The 25437-nt window shown below is 45.1% G+C and overlaps 1 protein-coding gene and 1 non-coding gene across 3 annotated transcripts in view; both read left to right on the forward strand.

Annotated features, from left to right (window-relative positions):
- ATOX1 (antioxidant 1 copper chaperone) overlaps positions 1-17224 on the forward strand; it is a 29853-nt gene extending 12629 nt beyond the window's left edge. The window contains exons 3-4 of one of the 2 annotated variants that reach the window (XM_039472170.2): positions 1024-1194; positions 3085-17224. In XM_039472170.2, the coding sequence (XP_039328104.1) occupies positions 1024-1148 (125 nt within the window). In that variant the 3' untranslated portion in view covers positions 1149-1194; positions 3085-17224. The remainder of the gene's footprint in view (positions 1-1023; positions 1195-3084) is intronic. The other variant, XM_039472178.2, reaches the window with a different exon arrangement.
- Positions 12502-12608, forward strand: LOC120365584 (U6 spliceosomal RNA). The gene has a single exon (XR_005580475.1). It is a non-coding gene; the product is annotated as a U6 spliceosomal RNA (small nuclear RNA).
- Positions 17225-25437: the final 8213 nt, after the last annotated feature.

A 25437-nucleotide genomic window follows, 5' to 3' on the forward strand; every position in this document is an offset into this window, starting at 1 on the left:
TAGAAGCCATACTTTTCACAGTGATCTCTAGGGGTAGGATCAGTAGGGGGCCTTACTGCTTCTACTTATATTTAGAAATGTTTACTTTTTTGAAAAAAAAAATGTGTCTATATTACATTTGCAATTTAAAAAAAAATTGGCTAGGTGCAGTGGCTCATGCCTGTAATCCCAGCACTTTGGGAGGCCAAGGCGAGCAGATCACTTGAGGTTAGGAGTTCGAGACCAGCCTGGCCAACATAACTAAACCTTGACTCTACTAAAAATACAAAAATTAGCCAAGTGTGGTAGCATACACCTGTAATTCTAGCTACTCCAGAGGCTGAGGCACAAAATCACTTAAACCCAGGAGGTGGGGTTTGCAATGAGCTGAGATCATGCCACTGCACTCCAGCTTGGGCAACAGAGTGTGTCTATGCCTCAGAAAGCCCTAGTATAGAGCAGGGATGAACACAGTAGAGCCCATGGGCCAAATCCTGCTCACAGCCTATTTTTATACATTCAGGAATGGAATTATAAAAACAGACAGAATGGCTGGGCGTGGTGGCTCACGTCCGTAATCCCAGCACTTTGTGAGGCTGAGGCGTTAGACCAACCTGGCCAACATGGTGAAACCTTGTCTCAACTAAAAATACAAAAATTAGCCTGTTGTGGTGGTGGGTGCCTGTAATCCCTGCTACTTGGGAGGCTGAGGCAGGAGAATCTCTTGAACCTGGGAGACGGAGGTTTCATTGAGCTGAGATCACGCCACTGCACGCCAGCCTGGGCGACAGAGCGAGACTCTGTCTCAAAAATAAATAAGATAAAATAAATAACTAACACAGAATGTGCAACAGAGTGCATATGTGGCCCACAATGCCCAAAACATTACTTTCTGGTTTGTTACAGAAGAAGTTTGCCAATCCCTGCTCTAGAGGAAAGGGAAGGGGTAGTTGTGAGTTAGTAATTTAGAGCCTGAACTCTTTCTTGCTGTAACTGGGAGGGTCTCGGCTTCCTTTCCCCACACCCCATTTCCTCTTCCTGCAGGAGTTAAGTATGACATTGACCTGCCCAACAAGAAGGTCTGCATTGAATCTGAGCACAGCATGGACACTCTGCTTGCAACCCTGAAGAAAACAGGAAAGACTGTTTCCTACCTTGGCCTCGAGTAACAGGGACGTGGTCCCCACAGCCAGCAGGATGGACCAAAGTGGGTAGGTGGGTAAGGCTCCAGCACTCGCTGAACAAACCTTCTGCTCGCACTTCTCATCAGAGCTAACACCTTGGCCTTTGAGAGCTTGAGTGGAGCAGGAGAGCCCCCGGGTTCTTTTTAATCCACTGTCCACTTTCTTTGGAGTGATTACAAATATCTGTCTAATGCAAATCACAAGTTCAGGGAATCCTTACAGCCCCTGTGATTGGACAGAGCACTGTGTAATGTCTCCCAGAGTCCTCTTTAGGACGTGGGGGTTGCATTTCATGGTTAGCAGCGTTTAAGTTTATAGTATACGACCCTAAGCAATGCACCTTTGGCTTCTTGATTTGTTTGTTTGTTTCTTTGAGACAGTGTTTCACTATGTGGCCCAGGCTGGAGAGCAGTAGCTCTTCATTTGTGTGATCATAGTGCACTGTAGCCCTTAACTCCTGGGCTCAAGTCATCCTCCTGCCTCAGCTTTCTAAGTAGCTGGAACTGTAGGCACATATCACCACGCGTGGCTCTGGCTTTGATAAACTGACTGTCTCATCAGAGTTGACACTTTTGCCTTGGGCCTTGTTCTCTTGTGCCCTGACCAAGTGAGTTAATTCAGACTGTGCCACTCTCTCTACTTGAAACTGTTGTCAGCTTCCTGAGCATGCCCTCTGTCCAGCCTGGTACAAAAACAATAGCATGTCTGAGCTAGATGTTCCCTTCACTTTTATGTAATCCAGTGAGGCAGTAAGGGGCACTGTGCCAGCACTCTTCACTCTGAAACCAGGCAGACCTTATTCATTGATCCAGCCACAGTCTCAGCAGGGCCCTCCTGGCTGCCACTGCCCCTGTAGTGTCTTTGACTCGTGAATTACAATGATCGCCACATCCCTGATGTGCTTTAGTGCGCTGACTGTGATTGAGAAAAATGAGGCCAAGAGAGGGGAAGTGATTCAGCCAAAGCCCCACCCAGGTGAGTGGCAAAGGCAGGAGGACAGTCAGATATCCCGAGTTGGAGTTTTGTAACTGTTACTGGTGGCATTGTCCCTGGGAATGGGTCCCGGAGACCCTCCAGATAGGAGCCAGCCACAGCTGACTAACAGTTCCTTCCCAAAGGTGTACATTTGGAACCTGAGCCACAGCGGTGTTCCGTGTATGTGGTGACATCACATGCAAGTCACACGATGTCACAGGCATCTGTTTTCGTCACACACTTTTCATCCATAGATAGAACCCATGTGCAGGAATGAGCCCAGGATGAATAATGAGGAATCCAGGATTCTTTTTTTTTTTTTTTTTTGAGACGGAGTCTTGCTCTGTTGCCCAGGCTAGAGTGCGGTGATGTGATCCTGGCTCACCGCAACCTCTGCCTCCAGGGTTCAGGACAGTCAGATATCCTGAATTGGAGTTTTGTAACTGTTACTGGTGGCATTGTCCCTGTGAATTGAGATGAAGTTCACAAGATACTATAACTATTTTAACCCATTTATGCTGGATGTTGCACTTTTTTGTGTGTGAAAAATCAACCCTTGGTGATGATCTTGAGCAGTAGGATATAAATTAACTCCCACAAGTTTAGCATTCCAGTAATGGGACACTAGGCATAAATGGGTTAAAGTCTATCATTTAGTGGCATTTGGTACATCCTCAATGTTGTACGACCACCATCTCTCTCTAGTTTCAAAACTTTTTCACCATCTCAGAAACACACCCTCTATCCATTATGCAGTCACTCCCTACTCCCCATCTCTCCATCCCCCTGCAGCCGCTAATTTGCTTTCTGCTACTCTGGACTTGCCTACCCTGGACATGTCATATAAAAGGAATTACATTATCTTAATGCGTTTATTGCCTTTGCAATATTGCTATGTGCCCAGCAGATGGCGCCTTCGTTCCAGCTAATTTTCCATCTTTCCTAGGCTCCTGATCCTCCCCTGGCTTCCAGACAGACCTGGGGCTTGGCAGTCTTGCTGAACAATGGTGTTCCTACAGAGACCCTCAGTTGTTCTGTTCCTTTCTAGCTTCCTCGAAATAAAATCGAGCTGCTTTTGTTGGGAGATGTTGTCTTGCCTGGTTTTGGTATTGCTTGCTCATGTGTAGTTGGTTATGTTTACTTGGGTTTGAGTTTTGAGAGTTCCCGCCTGGGAGTCAGACACCCTGTAGATTCTGACTCTTTGCTGTGTGATCTTTAGCAAATCACTTACCCTTTCTGGGCCTCATTTTTTCCTCACCTGTAAAGTGGAGGCATTGACCCAGATCAATGATTCCCTTTCTTTTCACCAGTTTCATAGACTCTGTATTTTGAAAAATTTTTGTGTATCGAGTGAATTGCACAAAAGGTTATCAAATGTTAAGGCAGTGGAATAGTGGGAAGAGGCTGCTGGAGACAAACTTCTGGGATAGAGTTGAAGCTCCACTACCTCCCAGCTGGGCCACTTAACCTCTCAGTGTTCACAGACATAAAATGTGATGATCGCATCTACTGCAAATGGTGTTTGTAGGGAGTCAATGAGGTGATACATGTAAATTTATTAGAGCAGTGATTGCTAGTTAAAAATCACTCGGATTTGAAGGGAACACTAATCGAGCAGTATGAAAGAGATAGGGTTTCACTATGCTGGCCAGGCTTACAATCCCAGCACTTTGGGAGGCCAAGGTGGGATCATAAGCATGAGTCACTGCGACCAGCCAAGTAGATCTCTTAAACTCTTAAAAGTTATTGAGGATCAGGCCAGGTGTGGTGGCTCACGCCTATCATCCCAGCACTTTGGGAGGCCAAGGTGGGTGGATCATGAGGTCGAGAGTTTGAGACCAGCCTAGCCGACATAGTGAAACCCTGTCTCAACTAAAAATATAAAAAATTAGCTGGGCGTGGTGGCAGGTGCCTGTAATCCCAGCTACTGGGGAGGCTGAGGCAGGAGAATCACTTGAACCTGAGAGGCAGAGGTTGCAGTGAGCTGAGATTGTGCCACTGCACTTCAGCGTGGGCAACAGTGTGAGACTCTGTCTCAAAAAAAAAAATTATTGAGGATCTCAGCTGGATACGGTGGCTCACGCCTGTAATCTTAGCACTTTGGGAGACCAAGGCAGTGAATCACCTAAGGTCAAGAGTTCAGGACCAGCCTGGTCAACATGGTGAAACCCCATCTCCACTAAAAATGCAAAAAATTAGCTGGGCATGGTGGCATGTGCCTGTAATCCCAGCTACTCAAGAGGCTGAGGCAGGAGAATTGCCTGAACCCAGGAGGCGGAGGTTGCGGTGAGCCGAGATTGCGCCATTGCACTCCAGCCTGGGTAACAAGAGCGAAACTCCGTCTCAAAAAAAAAAAAAAAACAACAGGAATTTTTTTTAAAGAAAAATACCCAAGCACACATCCCATTGGCCATTGGGACTAGATGAAGTCACTGCATTCATTTAGACTCTGGAAAACTTCATCTTACAATTGTTAAGGGGGAAAGACATCTTAGACGTTTTCAACCTCATGTGGCTTCTGAAAGGCTCTTGGGGATCACATGTTGAGAATCACCACTTTAACCATTTATTGGGCGCTTACTGGGGACCCAGGGCTGCTGAAGTCTGGGATAAGCCCTGGCTCTGCGCTTGACCAGCCCGGACATGGGACCAGCCACTGCATCCATCTCACAGGCAGTTTCCTCATCTGCACAATGTATAAAGCCTGCACCTCAGGGAACTTGGTCGCCAGAAATAACACTTTATTTTAACTCTAAACTAGTTGCTAGCATAATTTTCATCCCATTATGAAAGTACTAAACAACTCTCGGGGCCGTTTCTGACTTTGTGGTCCCTCAGGGGTACAGGGCCTCCTTCCCAGCCTGCAAGGTAAATGCATTTCTTGGCCACCAGATGGCAATGTCTTGTGGACTTGTCCATCCACAGAGAAGTTTAAGACCATTTCTTTCAAAAAAGTTTCTGTGGGCTCTAAGAGAACAAACTTGAGGATTTTTTCCGTTTTCAATTTCCCTGGGAGGCCTGGTGCAGACTGGCTGGCCCATTGGGAACGCCCAAGAGTTGAGACACTGGTGCCTGTTAGGGCGAGTGCTTCTCAGAGGGGTTCATTTCCTTTGAGTCCTCTCTGTACCACCACCCTCAGCAGAAATCCAAGTTTCCAGCTGAGGCATTTGGCTCTGTTCTTCCAAGGCCACAGAGCATTGGAGAAGCTCCCCCGCCTGCCAGCAGCCCAGCTGGCTGTGCACAGAATGAATGAGATCACAGAGCGGAGCTCAGGCTTCTTCAGGGGTGGGGGTGGGGAGCAGATGTGGCCACATATGTCTCTGGGGCTTCCCCGTGCACTTGGCCCCAGCCTACCCTTCCAGGCTTTCCCACTCCTCACTGCAGCCAGCCAGCCCACTCCTCAGGGTCTTGCTTTTGTTCGTGCTGCCCCCGTAAGTGGAATGATCTCCACCAGCCTCCCTTGTCTCCATGTCCAAATTCCTTTCCCTCCCTTACATACCACAGCCTCCATGAAACCTCTCCACAGCTGGAAGTAATTTATTTCTCCTCTTGGCCCTCAAAGCATTTATCTCGAAAACTTCAGTGCTGTGGTGAAGCTTTCTGTCCACGTATCTTTCCTGGCCTCGAGGATCAGCCCAGGCATCTGTTCCCTCTGCTCTCAGAGCCAGCACTTAGGGAATAATTGATAGATGAGTAATGGCTACCGTTTGGGGGATGCCTGTTTAAGAGTGTCATGCCCTTGCATTTCTGTCATTCCATCCTTACCTAGTCACCGTAAGATACTAGACTAGGACAGACCCTCACACATGGTAGATGTGGGCCCAGATAATTTTCCAGATCGTCTCTTCTAATGCTTCTAGCAGGTCAAAAACCCCTGGCTATGAGTACAGCCTCCCCTAGGGTATTCCCAGTAACCAGCCCTTGTTTCTATGCCTGATGGGGTGAAGCTCCCACCAACTTTGCCTTGTTGACCTACCCATTCGCCTGGTGGCCAGAGCCTTGGCTTGTCCAGCATCCGCATTACCATGACTGGAGAGAAACTACCCTGGCCCTCAGAGCAGGGTGAAACCTGGGGGCTATATCTGGGGGAAACGTCCTTCTTCACAGTGGTGTGAGCCACAGGGGGGCTCTGGTCTGGCCTGACTCCCCACCAGTGTGCTGAGTGAGCTTGAGCAAGTCTTTTGAATTTTGAAGTGGTGTGTGTGTATGTGTTATTGTTGTTTTTCCTTTTCTGAGACGGGATCTCTCCCTCAGGCTGGAGTTCAGTGGCACAATCTTGGCTCACTGCAACCTCTGCCTCCCGGGCTCAAGCAATCCTCCCACCTTAGCCTCCCAAATAGCTGGGACCACAGGCACACACCACCATGCCCGACTAATTTTTGTATTTTTTTTTTGTAGAGACGAGGTTTCACTAAGTTGCCCAGGCTGGTCCGGAACCCCTGGGCTCAAGTGATCTGTCTGCCTCAGCCTCCCAAAGTATTAGGATTATAGGCATGAGCCACTGCACCCAGCTGAAGTTTTTTTTAACTGCTATTTTGAGACATAATTTCATTCAATAAACTGCACATATTTGAAGTGTATACTTTTTTTTTGCTACGCCTACTGAAAGGATAAAGTATATAATGAAGATACATATATCACACACACACACACACAGAGACTCATGAAACCATCACCACAATCAAGATAGTGACCATATTAATCACCTAAAAAGTTTCCTGGCACTTCTTGGTAATCTGTCCCACCCTCTCCTTACCCCCAAGTAACCAACAATCTGCATACTGTCACTATTGATTAGTTTGCACTTTCTAGAGTCTTATATAAAAGCAGTTATGGCCGGGCGCTGTGGCTCACGCCTGTAATCCTAGCACTTTGGGAGACCGAGGTGGGTGGATCACCTGAGGTCAGGAGTTCAAGACCAGCCTAGCCATCATGATGAAACCCCACCTTTGAAAATAATAATAATAATAATAATAATAATAAAAGCAGTTACACAGTATGCTCTCATTTTTGTCTAGCTTTTTGATTCAGCATATTTTGAAATTTTATCTTTTTGTCACTGAGTATTAAGTATTCCATTGAATGAATATACCAGAAGGTGTGATTCATTCCTCCATCGAAGGACATTTGTTTCCAGTTTTTTTAAACTGCTTTGGTGCTATTAAGGTTTCCAAGGGCCATGCAGGGCACAAAGGAAAGTCTCAGTGAGCTGGACTCTTCCAACCCAACACACCCAAACCCAAGCCAAGCCAGCTCAACTCATAATTTTACTTTTTATCTTTTAATTTATTTTTATTTTTTAGAGATGGGGCCTTGCTCTGTGGCCAGGCTGGTACGCGGTGGTGCAATTGCGGCTCACTGCACCCTCGAACTCCTGGGTTCAAGTGATCATCCTGCCTTGACCTCCCAAAGTGCTAGAATTACAGACATGAGCCACTGTGCCTGGCCCAACTTACAATTTTATCTAATGGGCTTCCTCCTACAGCTCAGTGATACAAAGCCATGTTCTGGACTTCAGATCCAGATTTAAATTCCTACACCACTTAAAAACTGTGTGACTTGGGCCAGGCATGATGGCTCACGCATGTAATCTCAGCACTGTGGGAGGCCGAGGAGGGCAGATCACGAGGTCAGGAGATTGAGGCCATCCTGGTCAACATGGTGAAACTCTGTCTCTACTAAAATACAAAAAATTAACCGGGTGTGGTGGTGCTCCCCTGTAGTCCCAGCTACTCAGGAGTCTGAGGCAGAAGAATCATTTGAACCCAGGAGGCAGAGGTTGCAGTGAGCCGAGATTGTGCTACTGCATTCCAGTCTGGCAGCAGAGCCGTCTAAAAAAAAAAACAAAACAAAACTGTGACCTTGGGAAAGGTACTGATTCTTTTGTGCAACTCAATTTCCTTATCTGGAAAACGGGGGTCATAACAGTACTAAGACTATTGTGAGAATTAAAAATCTTCATGTGCCTAATTCTTAATAATGGTATTCCACAAATAAAACTTTTTGTTTGACCAAAAAGTTTCACAATTACATGACTAGAAGTTTGAAAACTGAAGTCTGAAAATTTTCAGATCTAGATTCTTTCTACCCCTGGCATATTATGAAAAGCAAAATGGAACCTCAAGATTGTGCTGTGTGGGAGGTGAATGGTTGTTCAGGTCACCGCCCTCTCCATGACATTCTCCTTTAATTAGTGCCAGTGTCTTAAAAAGCCCAAGTCTGTAATTTTTTGGGAGTGCCCATCACAGCTTCTTTTAGATTTCCATGTCTTTAAGGGCTGGGGCCACTTAGTTTAAGAGGACAAGTTTTCTAATCTGCTTCTTCGGAGAAAAGTCTTCATGTCCCTCGGCAAATCCTATGACTACTGACTAGGGCCTTGCAATAAAATCAAAGCCTGTAAAAATAAGGATGTCACCTCCCATTGGTCTGTTTATCATGGGTTCCAAGGATCTTAATCCTTTTAGAATCACAGATCCCTGGATGCCTAGAAGTAGGCTGTATCTTGAATAAGAACACTGGCTCTGCGGATAAACAGACTGTTTACCAGATGTGTGAACTTGAGCAAGTAGCTTAACTGTCCAGGACAAATTAGCTGGGCAAGGTGGCAGGTGCCTGTAGTCTCAGTTGCTTGGGAGGCTGAGGCAGGAGGGTCACTTGAGCCCAGGAGGTCACGGCTGCAGTGAGCTATGATCATGCCACTGCACTCCAGCCTGTGTGACAGAGCAAGATGCCATCTCTGAAAAATAAATAAATAGAACTGTCCAGGACCTCGGTTTTCACACCTGTTAGGTGAGAGTAATACCTTCTTAGAGTGAAGTGAGATGACATGTGCACATGGAAGGAGCTCAGTTTCGCTATTGTTATTATTATAGGATCTTGGGAACAGAGACGATCTAGTTAGCCACCCAGCTTGATGTCCACATGCCCTCCTTCTGATGGGTGGTCCGTGAGCCTCCCTTCACCTGCACGCCAGCCCTGCCCCTGAAAGGGAGCACTGTAAGCTCTGCTCTGAACGGCTCTGCCAGGGGAAGTTCAGATGTTGAACCTTTACATCCCTGTCAGTTCTCTGGACTTGGGCTGGGTTTGTCCTGATACATGTGGCATCAGCCTAGCCCTTCCCTGTGTTGGTTCCTCAGAGGCAGAAGTCTTTCCCTTTCTCCTCCCTGCTACTCCCTTTCTGCTCTACCTCCCAAGGCAGACCCCAAATTCCCTCCCTCAGTCATTCCTTGGAAACAGAGTTTTGAATGATGATGACCATCTGGTCACTAGACCCTTTGTTGCTTACTTTTTGAGAATGGAAGCTGAGAAAACATGGAAAAGCCACACCATTCTGGGCCTCCACTGATCCTATGCCAGCAGAGAGAGTTACTGAAGGAGGGCTGGAGGTGAAAGGTTAAGGCTGGGAGCACAGCCTGGAATCATACAGTGGGAACCCAGGCGGGCTTCTCCCTCTGTTCTTATCTGGGAGTTGTGGCTCTGGATGGAACCTACATTGGAGGTAACGCGCTTAAAGTACCCGGAGTGGTAGGGGCTCAGCAAAGCCTGGCTTCTCTGTTGTGTTTTTTGTTTTGAGACAGGACCCCACTCTGCCACCCAGGCTGGAGTGCAGTGGTGATCACAGCTCACTCATTACATCCTCGATCTCCTGGGCTCATGTGATCTTCCTACCTCAACTTCTCAAATAGCTGGGACCATAGGTGCCTGCCATCACACCCGGCTAATTTTTTAAAAACTTTTTACAGAGATGGGGTCTTACTTATCTTATCCAGGCTGGTCTCAAACTCCTGGGCTCAAGCAATCCTCCCACTTCAGCTTCCCAAAGTGCTAGGATTAAAGCATCAGCTACTGCACCTGGCCTGGCTTCTCTCTTTTACACCTTTGAGAACGTGTCCCTGGATCTTACAACTTTGTAAAAGGACTGAGCCTGCTAGATCAGGTTACTCCCAGCATCAAGCCTGGCCCCTGCACTTTCCTCAGTCTCTGCCCCTTCCAGAGTCCAATTTGGTAACAACCCTCACGGAAGCACTGGTTTGTGGGTATGTGATTTCTTTTTTTTTTTTTTTTTTTTTTTTTTTTTATGAAAACAGAAGCTGTGCTTCTCCCTGTGTTCCTAGTAGTTAGAGAAGCCACTAAAGCCATTGGGATGGCAAGGAGGGCTGGAGGTGGAAGGATAAGGCTGGAAGCACAGCCCAGAGTCACTAAAAGCTATAAATTCACTGCACCCCACCAACCACTACCCTGAGAGCTGAGAAACCCTCCTACTGCCACCTCAAGCCTCTGCCTCTGCCTCAGAGATGACAGGGGCTTTGGGAATTGAGGAGTTTTAGAACTGGACAGTCCTTTTGAAATAAAAAGTCCTACTGCCTCATTTTTTGTTGTTATTAATGCAAATACCCAATTTACTATGCTATTACAGGATAACTGCATTCCACCCTAGGCAACAGAGCAAGACTTATCTGAGTTCATATAGGGAAGTGGGAGCAGCTTGGGGTGCTCTTTCCATTAATTCATGCTGCTTTGTCATAGTCACTAAACACTCCAGGCCTGGAGTTTTTCAGGTGAAAAGGACCAACTCACAGTTACTCAAATAACTTGTGGCAGAGACTGCTAATTGTCTATTCAAAAGTCTTTCATCCTCTTTGCCTTGGTAATAGAACCCAATTTATGGCTGGGCACATTGCGACCTAAAATAAAGACGACATTCCCCAGGTTCCTTTACCCCTAAGTGTGACATAAATAATTAAGTTCTGGCTAATGAGATACAAAGACATTCCAGAAAGACTTCTTAAAATGAGCTGATGCTGTTAGGAAGCCCTCGCCCTTCTATATTCTTCCTTCTGCCTGAAAGAAGGATGTAATGGTGGGACTAGCAATCATATCGGGCCATGTCGTCACCTTCCTTAGCCCTTGAAGCCATGGGCTAAGAAGCCATGGGCTAAGGATAGTACGTAGGTCTCCAAAGGTTATTATGATTATTAATCTATTATTTTTTAGAGATGAGGGTCTCACTCTGTTGCCCAGGCCAAGGTGCAGTGCTAAGGGCGTAGCTCACTGCAGCCTTAAACTTCTGGGCTCAAGTGATCCTCCTGCCTCAGCCTTCAAAGTAGTTGAGACTACAGGCCTGCACCATGGTGCTCAGCTAGAAGATGATAAATTCTATACATGAGACTTAAACTGTCTATTTCCAGACTTTGTTTCTATGTGAGAGTGAAATAACCTTCATTTTTGCGACAGCTACTGTTATTTTCAGCCTAGTGGTATATACATACAGCTGAACCTGACACTAACTGATACATAAGCTTGTGCTTCCCTGATTTTTTTCCACCCACCTACCATATGCTTGCTTTCATTTGCCCATAACACCAAAGATATGCAGGCCTAAAGTCAAGTCTTGGGATCTGCAGCAGTTGCTCTTGCAAGGTCCTGGTGTGTGTGTGTGTGTGTGTGGTGTGTGTGTGTGTGTGTGTGTGTGTGTGTGTGTGTGTGTGATCTTGAGCCATTTTAACCCTCTGGGTCTCATTTTCCACAACTTTAAAAGGAAGGGGTTAGGCTGAACATGGTGGCTAATGCCTGTCATCCCAGCACTTTGGGAGGCCAATACAGAAGGATTGCTTGAGGTCAGGAGTTCAAGACCAGCCTGGGCAACATAGTGAGACCACCCAACTCTACAAAAAAATTTTTTAAATTAGCCAGGTGGTGGCACCTGCCTGTAGTCCTAGCTACTCAGGAGGCTGAGGTGAGAGGATTGCTCAAATCCAGGAGATTGAGGTTGCAGAAAGCTATGCTCACACCACTGCACTTCGGCCTGGGTGACAGAGTGACACCCTGTCTCAACAATAATAATAATAATAATATTATAATAATAATAAAACAAATAAAAGGAAGGGGTTGATCTAGATCAACGACTGGCACACAACAGCCTGCAGGCCAAATCCAGCCACCATCTGTTTTTGTGAATAAAGTTTTATTGAAACACAGTCATATTCGTTTATGTATTATCTATGGCTGCTTTAACACTATAACAGCTGAGTTGGATAGTGCAGTGAAGACCATGTGGCCCACATAGCCTAGACTATCTTGCCCTTTTCAGAAGAAAATTGTCTATCCATGGTCTAGATCAGTGATTTCAAACTGTTCTACAGAGATCTAAGGTTCTGTGAAGGTACTTCAGGGAAAAGGGAGGAACTGAGAGTGGGGCTCCAACCCATCTTCCTACTAAGACTACACATCTTTTTGTTGTAATTAACTAGTTGGATTTTATTTAAACATTTTATTATGGAAGTTTCCAAAAATATCTGAAAGTAAAGTGAATAATATCATGAAACCCATACACTCATCTCCCAGCTTCAAGAACTACAAACTCGTGCTCGCTTCGGCAGCACACATACTAAAATTGGAACGATACAGAGAAGATTAGCATGGCCCCTGCATAAGGATGACATGCAAATTTGTGAAGCATCCCACATTTTTTTGTTAATTAAAAAAATTAAAAAAAAAAAAAGAATTACCAACTCATAGCCAGTTTTGTTTCATCTCCCACTGCCTGCCCTCACCCTGCTTTGCCCACAGGGTTATTCTGAAACAAATATCAGCATCATTTCATTTTATTATTGTATTTCTTTTCCTCCTCCTCCTCCTCCTTCTTCATCTTCTTCCTCTTCTTCCACTTCTTAAACGGAGTCTTGCTCTGTTGCTTAGGCTGGAGTGCAGCTGCACAATCTCAGCTCATTGCAACCTCTGCCTCCTAGGTTCAAGCAATTCTCCTGCCTCAGCCTCCTGAATAGCTGGGACTACAGATGTGGCCAACCCCCTGAATAATTTTGGTATTATTATATTTCTTCTAAGAGATAGGATTAAGAAAAAAAAACCTATCCATCATGACACCTAAAAGTTAATACAGATTTCTTAATATAATAAAATATCCAGTGTTCAAATTTCCTCTATTGTTATTTATTTATTCTTTCTTTAGGCCCTTTGCTCAAATCAGGATGCAAACAAAGTCCATCCATTGCATTGGGTTGACGTTTCTTATGTCTTTTGGTCCGTAGCAACCTTACTCCTGCCCTGTTTTGTTTTTCTCCTTGCAAATTATCTATTGAGGAAGTTGGGTCTTTTGTGTAAGAGGGTCTTCTGTAATTCTAGATTTACTGAGTGCATCCCATGGTGCAATGCGCTCCTCAGTCCCCTGAAGTTCCTGTAAAATGGTGGTTAGGTTTATGCTTCATCAAACCAAGCTTTGATTTTTTTTTTTTTTTTGAGATGGAGTTTCACTCTTGTTAGCCAGGCTGGAGTGCAATGGCACGATCTCGGCTAACCGCAACCTCTGCCTCCTGGGTTTAGGCAATTCTCCTGCCTCAGCCTCCTGAGTAGCTGGGATTACAGGCACATGCCACCAAGCCCAGATAATTTTTAGTACTTTTAGTAGAGACGGGGTTTCACCATGTTGACCAGGATGGTCTCGATCTCTTGACCTCATGATCCACCCGCCTCGGCCTCCGAAAGTGCTGGGATTACAGGCTTGAGCCACTGCACCCAGCCTAAGCTTTGATTTTTTTGCTGACAATCTTTCATAGATGGTACTGTGAAATCCTCTTATATAATATCAGGCAGCATGTAACATCTACTTGTCTTTCTGTGTGTAATCAAGATGGAGAGATGGATTCAGGTGTTATCAGACTAGTCCATCCTATAAACTTCCCATCAGCTCTTCAACTCATGGTTTTAGCAGGGATTGATGATTATTGTTGTTTCCATTATTTTTTAATCATAAAAGTCATACATGTAGGCCAGGTATGGTGGCTCACACTTGTAATCCCAGCACTTTGGGAGGCTGAGATGTGGGGATCACCTGAGGCCAGGAGTTTGAGACCAGACTGGTTAACATGGCAAAACCTGAACTCTACTAAAAATACAAAAAATTGGCCGGGTGCGGTGGCTCTTGCTTGTAATCCCAGCACTTTGGGAGCTCAAGGTGGGCGGATCACAAGGTCAGGAGTTTGAGACCAGCCTAGCCAATATGGTGAAACCGTGTCTCTACTAAAAATACAAAAATTAGCCTGGTGTGGTGGCAGGCACCTGTAGTCCCAGCTACTTGGGAGGCTGAGGCAGGAGAATTGCTCAAACCTGGGAGGTGGACGTTGCAGTGAGCTGAGATCGCACCACTGCACTTCAGCCTCGGTGACAGAACAAGACCATCTCAAAAAAAAAAAAGAAAAAAAATTAGCCGAGTGTGGTGGCACACACCAGTAATCCCAACAACTCAAGAGGCTGAGACACAAGAATCTGTCGAACCTGGGAGACAGAGGCTGCAGTGAGCCAAGATTGTGCCATTGCACCACAACCTGGGTGACACAGCAAGACTCTGTCTTAAAAAATAAAATAAAATAAAATAAAAATATGTTATACATGGTAAATTGCAAAACAAACAAACAAACGAAAAAAAAAACCCCACCAAATATCCATCTAAGGGAGACTGAAAAGATAAAAGCAGTAATTATATCACACCGTATTTATACATCAAGGAATACAGCAGTCAGAATTTAAAATCTAAATATATCATTTGGGGAGGCATACATATGTGTTAAAAGTACAAAAATATGTATAGGATGATAAACTCCAAATTTAAGGTATTGGTTACTTCTTTTTGTATGGGAGAATGAGGAATAGGATGGGGTTTCCATTATATATATAATTCAGTTATATATATGTATGTGTATTTTGTTTATTAAGAGAGAGAAAGAGTTCGGTATGAACTATTTATTGCAAAATGTTAAGATTTGTCAAAACCAGAAGGTGTTAACTTTGTTATCTCTACAGTTTATATGCTTAAAATATCTTCTAATTTTTAAAAAAGGACTTGATCTATAAACATGGAAAATATTGCCAACTCAAAAGGATGCATAATGAAAAATACATTCTGTTCGTTTCAGACCCATGGTCCTCCTCCTCAGATACACTTATTATTACACATTTATATGCATCTTTCAGAAATTGTCTATGCAAATGAAAGACTTAATACTCAAAAGAGCTACTTCACTCAGAACTACTTTAAAATTTTTTTAATTCAAGACCAGCCTGACCAACATGGTGAAACCCCATCTCTACTAAAAATATGAAAGTTATTGGTGGTACATTCCTGTAATCCCAGCTACTCAGGAGGCTGAGGCAGGAGGAGAATCGCTTGACCTGGGAGGCGGAGGTTGCAGTGAGCTGAGATGGTGCTGCTGCATTCCAGCCTAGGTGACAGAGCGAGACTCGGTCTTGCTCCATTGCCTAGGTGCAGTGATATGATCATAGATCACTGCAGCCTCAAACTCCTAGACTCAAGCAGTCCTCTCACCTCAGCCTCCTGCGTATTTGGGACTACAGGTACATACCATGCCTAGCTAATTAATTCAGAAAACCATGAGCCATCTTTACACACACGGACATCTGACTGTACTCACCCCTGTGGGAGGCAGCCTGTAGACTGAGGCCTTCCATTTGGGGAGTCTACTTATATGGGCTTTGATTTTGGAGACTCACTGGAAACCCGTCTTTGTTTTCCCTGTCAATAAACCTGAAGCTATCTGGTTAATCTTTTCTTTTCTTTTTCTTTTTCTTTCTTTTTTTTTCTTTTTTTGAGATGGAGTCTTGTTCTGCCACTTAGGCTGGAGTGCAATGGCATGATCTCGGTTTACTGCAACATGCACTTCCACGGTTCAAACAATTCTCATGCCTCAGCCTCCCAAGTAGCTGGGATTACAGGTGCCTGCTACCACACTCGGCTAATTTTTGTATTTTTCTTTTGTATAGAGGTGGGGGTTCACCACATTGGCCAGACTGGTCTCAAACTCCTGACCTCAGGGATTACAGGCATTTGTGCCACCACGCCCAGCTAAATTTTTTTGTATCTTTAGTAGAGATAGGGTTTCACCATGCTGGCCAGGCTGGTCTGGAACTCCTGACCTCATGATCTGCCCACCTCAGCCTCCCCAAACCACTGGGATTACAGACAGGAGCTGCCATGACTGGCCTGGTTAGTCTTTTCTGATTGGTGATCTCATAGGCCTTGTCTGTTTAACTAGTGTCAGCTTTGGGGAATGGCTGCTTATCTCTTCACGTTTCCTCTCCAGGGTTACTAGGATCAAGTTTCACACGCCAAACAATTTGTATTAAGTCAGACTATCCCAAACATATTCTCAAAGTTTGGTAAAAATCAGCCAAGCCATTTTCTTGTGATGGAGTAGACATGGACAAGATGTCACAGACTTCATTTTATTACGTGGACAGATCCCCCACTTCTCCCCTGCTCTGACCTTTAGGGGGATAAAAAAAGAGAGAGAAAATAACTTTAAAAATGAGAGCACACTCAGTTCACTCTTCTATACTTGTCTTTTGCCCCTCCTTTTTACCATATCTTGAGAAAGTTTCATGTTTCGTATCAGTTCATATGGTTTTGCCTCATATTTAAAGTGCAAATACTGGTTCACTATTATTTATGAATATACTGGTTTGTTAACAGCGGCTAAAATTAGTAATAATCTACCTGTTCTTTCTAAAAGAACATGTTGATTTCTGTTAAGTATAGGGTGACCAACTCATTCCTTTGTCTGGAATTTTCTGTTTTAGCACCTAAAAGTCCTATTTCCCAGGAAACCTAAGCAAACTGGGATATTTGGTCACCATATTTGAGTTCCAAATAAACATTAGACAAGTTTGAATAGGAGATGGTAAATTTTAACAAGACAGGTAGTAATCTTGGCCTTTGCCCTAAAATGGAACTGTTAACCAAACCCCGCCCACGTGAAATAAAGATTTTCTCAGAACTAGTGTTATTATTGTTGGGAGGTGCCTCATGCTTTTAGATGGCAGAATAGTATTCCATTGTATGACTTCACCATAACTTTATTAAATCTGTTTCTTACTGATGGACTTTTTGTGTCTTTCCGGTGTTGTGCTACGATAAACAAGTCTGCCATCAATGTCTTTATTCATCTGTTCTGTAAACTGGCAAATTCTGCGTAATAATTTGTTTTGAAAATAAGGTCTTCCTGCTAAAAACAAAACTCAAAAAGCCACAGGATTAAAGAGTCTTTCATCTCGGCCCTTCTGTGAGTCTCCTTTTCTTCAGGTGACTGACTGGGCTTCGGATGGGTGTAAAATGGGTTGGCAGCCAGGGCCCTGGGAAGAAAGCCCAGGCAAAGAAGAGAGGCTTCCTGGGGTGCATGAGGGAGAAAAACAGCCCACTCCTGTGTTTCCCAGCATGGAGGGGGTTGTTTATCAAGGCGCTGGAAGAGGAGCTGGCCAGACTTTGAGAGGTCCAGTGTTGGCTTCGAGCAAGGCTAAGAGACTGAAGCCATTCAGCTGTGTTCTAAAAGGAGGAGGGAAAGGAAGGAAAAACAAGTCAAGACACACACTGGGTGGCTGCCGGCTGGCCAGGGATCATGGTACAATAAGTCTGGTGCCAGGCTGTGGGGCCCAGCCAGCTCTCTCCCGGGAACCCACCTCAGACTGGCTTACATCAGCCCTGCAGTGGCTTCTTGGGGCTATTAGAAATGGATTTTTACAGAGTCGGAGATAATTCGGTACTTTTCCAAAGGGATGGTTACCTGGGCCAGAAAGGTGATTTTCCAGCCATGTCGTCTATCCTATGTATATTAATACATACTTTATCCATCAAAGAGGTGGCAGTATCATTTGCCAAACTGTTATGTGCAGAATGCTGTTAGTAAAACATGAGGTCCTAAAGCCAAAACACGTTTGAAAAATGCCACGCCCATCAAAATCAAGCAAAATTATTTACTGTAGAGATTTTCAGATCCTTCAACATACTGTACTTGAGACTTTTCATAAAGGAGATAAAGTATGCACCCATTTCCCAAACTTTTAGTCCTTGGAACCCCTTTTTCTCCCCCACAGAACACGTAGTCACATCTTTGCTAATGTTGTCTGACAATTCTAACCTATAGGGAAAGGCAGAAACCAATAGGCCTGACCCAGAAACTTCCAAGAATCGGAGATAAAGAAGGCTGTGAAATCTGGCCAGTGAGTTATATTGGACACTGCCATCTCCTACACAAAAGCATGACGGGCGTCTGTCATAAATAAAATAATTGACTTTTAGCCAAGCGCAGTGGCTCATGCCTGTAATCCCAGGACTTTGGGAGGCCGAGGCAGGCGGATCACAAGGTCAGAGTTTGAGATCAGTCTGGCCAATATGGCCAAACCCTGTCTCTATTAAAAATACAAAAAAAATGGCCACTCACGGTGGTGCCTGCCTGTAATCCCAGCTACTCAGGAGGATGAGGCAGGAGAATCACTTAAACCCAGGAGGTGGAGGTTGCAGTGAGCCGAAATTGCGCCAATGCACTCCAGCCTGGGTGACAGAGAAAGACTCCATCTTAAAAATAAATAATTTGGTCCAGGCACGGTGGCTCAAGCCTGTAATCCCAGCACTTTGGGAGGCCGAGGCGGGTGGATCACGAGGTCAAGAGATCGAGACCATCCTGGTCAACATGGTGAAACCCCGTCCCTACTAAAAATACAAAAAATTAGCTGGGCATGGTGGTGCGTGCTGTAATCCCAGCTACTCAGGAGGTTGAGGCAGGAGAATTGCCTGAACCAAGGAGGCAGAGGTTGCAGTGAGCCGAGATCGCACCATTGCACTCCAGCCTGGGTAACAAGAGTGAAACTCTGTCTCAAAAAAAAATAAGTAAAATAAAAATAAATAAATCATTTGGCTTTCATGAGCATGAAGGATTCTCCAGAAATTGAATTAGGAGCAGCCGCATGCTGGTCAGAACAGTCTAGCAAAGATGGCCAAGAAAGCTGAAGCTTGCCTGCATCTCTGCACTTCACACTTCTGATCTCCAGAGACTCAGCATCACCCTTAGCCACAGGGATCTCCAAGGCCCTCTGTGTGTCAGGCTCAGTGCACACAGTACCTATGGGGGAGATGCCCTGGTGCTGGGTTCTGAGGCGGCCTAAGAAGATCACTTCATCCAATCACCAATCAGCATCCCCACTGTGTCACTCTGTGTCTGACCCCACCTTTGCTGGTGTTAAAATGCAAAGCCATCTGGGAAGAACCATTGTCAAGGTCCTTGGTAGCATCTTTCCCTTGAGATTTGGGTGGAAAGAGGCAGGTTTTGTGTTTGTTGAAGATAGAATGTCCTGTACTAGAGACTTTATTTGCAAGTCTTTTCCATCCTTGAGTCATTGCACATGGCTGGTACCTTGTATCTAGGATTGCTTCCACTAAAATAGATTGGAAAATGAAATGTTAAAAAGTCAGGGAGGCCGGGCGCGGTGGCTCAAGCCTGTAATCCCAGCACTTTGGGAGGCCGAGGCGGGTGGATCACGAGGTCAAGAGATCGAGACCATCCTGGTCAACATGGTGAAACCCCGTCTCTACTAAAAGTACTAAAAATTAGCTGGGCCTGGTGGCGTGTGCCTGTAATCCCAGCTACTCAGGAGGCTGAGGCAGGAGAATTGCCTGAACCCAGGAGGCGGAGGTTGCGGTGAGCCGAGATCGCGCCATTGCACTCCAGCCTGGGCAACAAGAGCGAAACTCCATCTCAAAAAAAAAAAAAAAAAAAAAAAAAAAGTCAGGGAGAACATGAGTTCTACTCCACTTCACCTCTAATTTGCTAGTTGACATTAAAAAGTCCTTTTGCATACATACGTGCATCAAAACATCATGTTGTACACCATAAATATATACAAGTTTTGTCAGTTTTAAAACAAGAAAGTTCTTTCCCCTCTCTGACTTCATGTTCTTCCTCTGTCAAATGAGGGGGGTCAGACTATTTCAGTTATTGGCCAACTTTTTTATTAGAAGAAGCCTTCTGTCAAGCAAAGTCTTTTTAAAAAAATTTTATTTATTTATTTTTCCCCTGCCCCCTTCTCCAAGCAAAGTCTTAAGCAGCATCTCAAATAAAGCAGATAAAAGTAGTCTTTGGCCAAAATGTTTTTTAAGAAAATGTTATGCCATCACTGTATAACAGGATATGTTTACTGTACAATTTGGGACAGAGGTTGCTTTTAGAAGCAAGGAGGTGGTTATGATTGGGACACAGCACACAGAGTGCTTCTAGGGTGACTGCAAACTGTTATTTTTTGACCTGAGTGGTTTTCTTGACCTGAGTGGTTTTCCTTAGGGTTATTCGGTAAGCTCTTTTTATATTTATATTATATTAGTAATGCATTATGCAGTCAATCACTGAGAACACAAATATGTCAATTACATTTAGCTGCAAAAGGCACAAAACCCCAACAGAAGTGGCCTCAATACGACAGAATTGTATGTCTCTTTTATGTAAATGAAATCTGGGGGTGAGCAGTCCAGTGCACTCACTATAAGAAAGTGACTCAGTAAGATAACTCAGTGATTATCAGGACCAAGCCTCCTTCTGTCAATTCAAAGTCCAAGATGACTGATTGAGTTCTGCCTTCATATCCATATTAGAGCTAGCTAGAAGAGGAATGAGAAGAGCATTCTCATTCCCTTGAAGAAAACTCCTAGAAGTCATACAACCTTTGCTTACATCCCATTGACTAAAGCTTAATTGCACTGCCTTACCTATGTGCAGGGAAGGCTGGGAGATTTAATGGGAAGTTTAATCAGGGAAGTATGGCCTCATTCAAGTGTAGTTTCTACAGCAAGGGAAAAGGGCACCACTAGCAGAATCTGCCACAATGTGTTAATGAATTTTGGTCTCTGATTGTTCACATTTGACAGATGAAGGACTTAGGTGTCTTTGTTGTTGTTCAGCCACAATTTTACATGCAGTTTCTGATATACAAAGTAAGATGAATTTTAATAGTTTGTGGAACTGCAGAAGTACAGAATGTGACTTTAAAAACCCTGAACCAGAAACTCCCTAAGAGCTTTTCTAGCTTTGATATTCCAGAATTCCGTGGAAGTCGTGCCCCCATATATGAGCTTACAGAGGGTTTTCTCTCTGGAGACTGGCAGGGGTGTTCTTGCTGCCTTCAGGACTGAGAACTGTGCTCATTGTGTAAGTTAGCACAGCCCTAGCCAAATATCATGAAAAGCGCTCTGTCATTCAGCAGTCTTCCCTCTTGGGCTGGGAGTTCCCCAGAGGTGATATAGTTTACTGAGGCATTGAAAACTCAGGCATCCAAGCAGCAACAGCTTCTTAGTGGGGAGTGGCTCAGACTTTCTCTCCAGAGTTTCAGAGATTGTTATAGTAGAAGAGTCTACCCTTGATTCAATCCTTTTCATTTTTCAGAGGAGGAAGCAGGGATCCAAAGAGGCTGAGAGATTTACTTGATGTGACCAGCAACTTATAGCAGGACTGGGCCTAATACTAACTTGTTCCGATGCTTTCTTTCCTGTCATTTTACAAATGAAACAGCAACCTAGAAAGGTAGCTTGCACAGGGCCACATTGTTATTCAAAATGGATCAGAATTTGAGTGTAGACAATGCACTGCAGAGGCTTCACTTTAGCTTCTTTGCTAAGAACTAATGCTTCCCACTGTGTGAGGATAGACTTTACTATGGGAGCAGGGACACTTTGTCACACCACTTAGATGTCACATCCCTGCAGATCACCCTTTGTTCCAATTCTGTGCTCCTTCACCAACCTCTTGATGTCTAATTCAACACCTTGGCATAGGGAATAATACGCGTTTAAGTGTAAAAACAAACTTTCTGCTAGTACAAAAGCTCGTCCTTCAGATGAGTGGGGGTGGGACACGTTGGTATTTTCCAGGAGCATCTGTCTTTCTTTGTGCAGCAATTCACGAACACAGCAAACTGATCAGATGCAGCTTCAAAACCTACAAATATGATAACCCTAGGTAGTGGGGATCACAACCTGTGGAGTCCTAAGTAGGGAAAAGGAGTCGGGCTTATGGGAGCAGGAGAAACAAAAAAGAAAAAGCAGATAAGCTGTATGTCTGCCTTTCTTCATAGTCCAGGACACATAACCCTCCTGTGCAAATAACTCACCATCTTCCTGTGTTCAACCATCACCAGACACCTTGGCTGGAAGAAAAATGTGCATTAGCTCACTGCAGCCTTGGTGTTATCCGTACTGTACAAAGCGCTCTTCGGCACACAGCACAAGCACCATCCTAAAAACTCCCCAGCAAGCCTCTGTCTCCTTGCAGTCAGCTCCTCTCTTGCTGACTTGCTCGTTGCACCCCTGCAACGTACTTTCATACTTCTGCTAGCAAATCTGCTTTGCTTAACTACAACTGTCTTGGCAAATTCTTCACTGGCATAGCACCAGTCCCAGATAGCCACTACCTGAGGCACGACTTCCCCGAAAAGCAGTGCCATCTCTGGGAGATGCCTGAGCAACCTGCAACAAGTCTCTGTTTGCCACAGCTTTCTAGGTTGTGCACACAGTGGCACTGCAGCAGCAGGGCCTTCCCGCCCAATGTCACTTACTTTTCCCTAGGAAGGGGGCCTCATGGACAACAGGAAAGTCTCAGGATGAGAGGCACTTTGGAGAATCGCTGGAGCAACTCTAGCGGTCCAGCTGGTCGGCTTTTCAGGCTTCTCCTTATCCTCCAGTACAGAAGGCTTTTAATCCAGTCAGAGGTAGAGGGAGGACGGGATGGGCTAATGGACCTGAGAGGAGACTTTGTATCTTAGAGGACGTTCCAGAAGGACCTAGAGACAAAGGGTGTTTTTGTCCTTATTCCAACAACTCTTCTGAGAGGATAGTTGGGGCTGGAGGATGCTGTGCTGTCTGTTTAGAGGGCAGGGAAGTTGGAATCATGTGAGGGAACCGGTAGGGCTGACCTCCTGCCTCTGTAAAGAACATGACCCTGGGAAATCCCAAAGCTTCACATGGCCCAGTCTGTGTAGAGCCACGCTGAAAAACACAAGTGTTGCAGTTGCAAATCATTTAAAATCTCTACAATTGGCTGGGCACGGTGGCTTATGCCTGTAATCCCAGCACTTTGGGAAGACAGAGGCCAGTGGATCATGAGGTCAGGAGTTCGAGACCAGCCTGATCAGCATGGCGAAACCCCATCTCCATTAAAAATACAAAAAAATTAGCTGGGCATGGTGGCGCGCCTGTAACCCCAGCTACTTGACAGGTTGAAGCAGGAGAACTGCTTGAACCCACGAGGCGGAGGTTGCGGTGAGCCGAGATTGCGCCATTGCACTCCAGCCTGCATGACGGGGCGAGACTCCATCTCAGAAAAAAAAAAAAATAAATAAATAAAAGCTCTACAATCTTCATTTTTTATATCTCTAAGAGTATGAAAAGGGATCTAATTAATAATTCATAGAAAACTCTATTTCAGGCGGGGTGTGCTGATTCACGCCTATAATCCTAGCACTTTGGGAGGCTAAGGCAGGAAGATTATTTGAGCCCAGGAGTTAGAGACCAGCCTAGACAACAGGTTCTATTTTTAAAATCATAAAATAGCTGGCATGGTGGTGCACACTCATAGTCCCAGCTACTTGGGTTGGGGAGCTGAGGAGGTTGAGGCTGCAATGACCCTGTTCATGCCACTGCACTCCAGCCTGGGCAACAGAACAGAACCTCTGCCTCAAAAACAAAACAAAACCAAAAACTCCATTTTGACCAGACACTGTGGTTCACACCTGTAATCTCAGCAGTTTGGGAGGCCAAGGCAGGAGGATAGCTTGTGCCCAGGAGTTCAAAACCAGCTCTGGCAGCATAGTGAGACCCTGTCCCTATAAAAAAATTTTTAAATTAGCTGAGCATGGTGACTTGTGCCTGTGGTCCCACCTTCTTAGGAGGCTGAGAAGGGAGGATCACTTAAGCCCAGGAATTCAAAGTTATAGTGAGCTATGATCGTGCCTTTGCATTCCAGCCTGGGTGATAGAGCAAGACTCTGTCTCAAAAAACACTTAGATCTTACTAACTCCAGAGTTTGCTCATGCTCACAGTGATCCTTAATCTCTCCCCCACTCGCCTCCCTGGCCTCTCCAGGAAAGAGAAAAAGTCTTGAAGAGGCCCATCCCCCAGAAGAATGTAGTTCTTCACATGTTTCAGAAGAGTAAGGGCCAACTACAGTTTGCTGAAAGCTGGAGGAGCTTCCCCTACATAGCTTGGCTATAGAGTCATCAAAATTATTTTTATGACCCAGACAGCAGCACCAGACACTGCTTCAGCTCCCTTCTGAAGCCAGAAGAAACTTTCTGCTCCCTGTAAGGCTCCTCTTCACCCCATCACATGTCTTGCCTCTCTCTACCTCCTGCTTTGAAATTCCCCCTCAGCCACACACATAAGGAATATCATCTTCTTTCTCTGAAAGGGACAATTACTGTTCACCTTGTCTCATAGATGTGAGAAGATGTCATTTACCTGTTGAGTAAACAGGATGTCTCCTCCGAGTCAGAAATGGATTTCTTCTGTCGACAGTGATAGAAAACCAACTCAAACCAGTATAAGCAAAAAGGAGATTTATTGGCTCATGGAAAGGAGAAGCCCAGGAGCAGGGCTATATACCACATAGGAGTACACTCTGCTGACACCTGATTCCAGCAGCTATTACCTCACTTTGCAAGCAATCTGGCCATGTGAGGATGGTGTTGGGTTCCGTCATCAGGCTGCAGTTCCTTCTGTCAGCCTTTCCTTCTGGATTCCATTCTCCTGGGACTCCACTTTGTATTGTGTATGTCGTCCAAGAAGGAAGAAGAGGGACAAAGGGCAAAGTCTCCCTCTTTCACAAGCTTCCCCAGAAGCTCCATGCACTGATTTCTGCTTACAAGTTCATTGGTGAGAAGCATGTCCCATGGCCTCTCTGCACTGCAAAGGAGACTAGAAAGATTAGTATTTTGAGCTGGACACAGAGCTCCCTATCAGAATTGAGAGTCTGTTGATTAGGCAGAAGAGGAGAATGAACGTTGAGCAGACAGATAACGGTGTCTGCCCCAGGCTAGTTTAGCGGCTTGGACCAGTGTTCCAAGATGAGATTCTTCTGTGTCTCTGTTTCTGTCTTTTTCTTTCTTTCTCTCTGTCTCTCTTAGTGTCTCTTTCTCTCTGTCTGCCCTTTTCTGTCTGGCTCTGTTTCTCTGTGTCTCTCTTTCTGTGTTTGTCTGCTGTCTCTGTTTCTCTCTGTGTCTGTCTCTCTCTCTCTCTCTACTCTACTCTACTGTCTTTCCTGTTGGCCTCACATTTATGCAGCCTCCCTCTGTGGCCTTGAGGAGGCTCCTGCCACTCGGGATCTCACTTGCACTCCTAGTCAAGCCCAGGAGAAGGCCAGATTCTCTGCTGCAGTCCTGTACCCCATCTCACATCCATCCCTGAAAGGGTTACTATGGCCCTGGGGAATGGCATGCTTAGCCTAGTCACATGCCC

The sequence above is a fragment of the Saimiri boliviensis genome, chromosome 1 (assembly GCF_048565385.1).
Source record: "Saimiri boliviensis isolate mSaiBol1 chromosome 1, mSaiBol1.pri, whole genome shotgun sequence".
Taxonomy (NCBI): Eukaryota; Metazoa; Chordata; class Mammalia; order Primates; family Cebidae; genus Saimiri; species Saimiri boliviensis.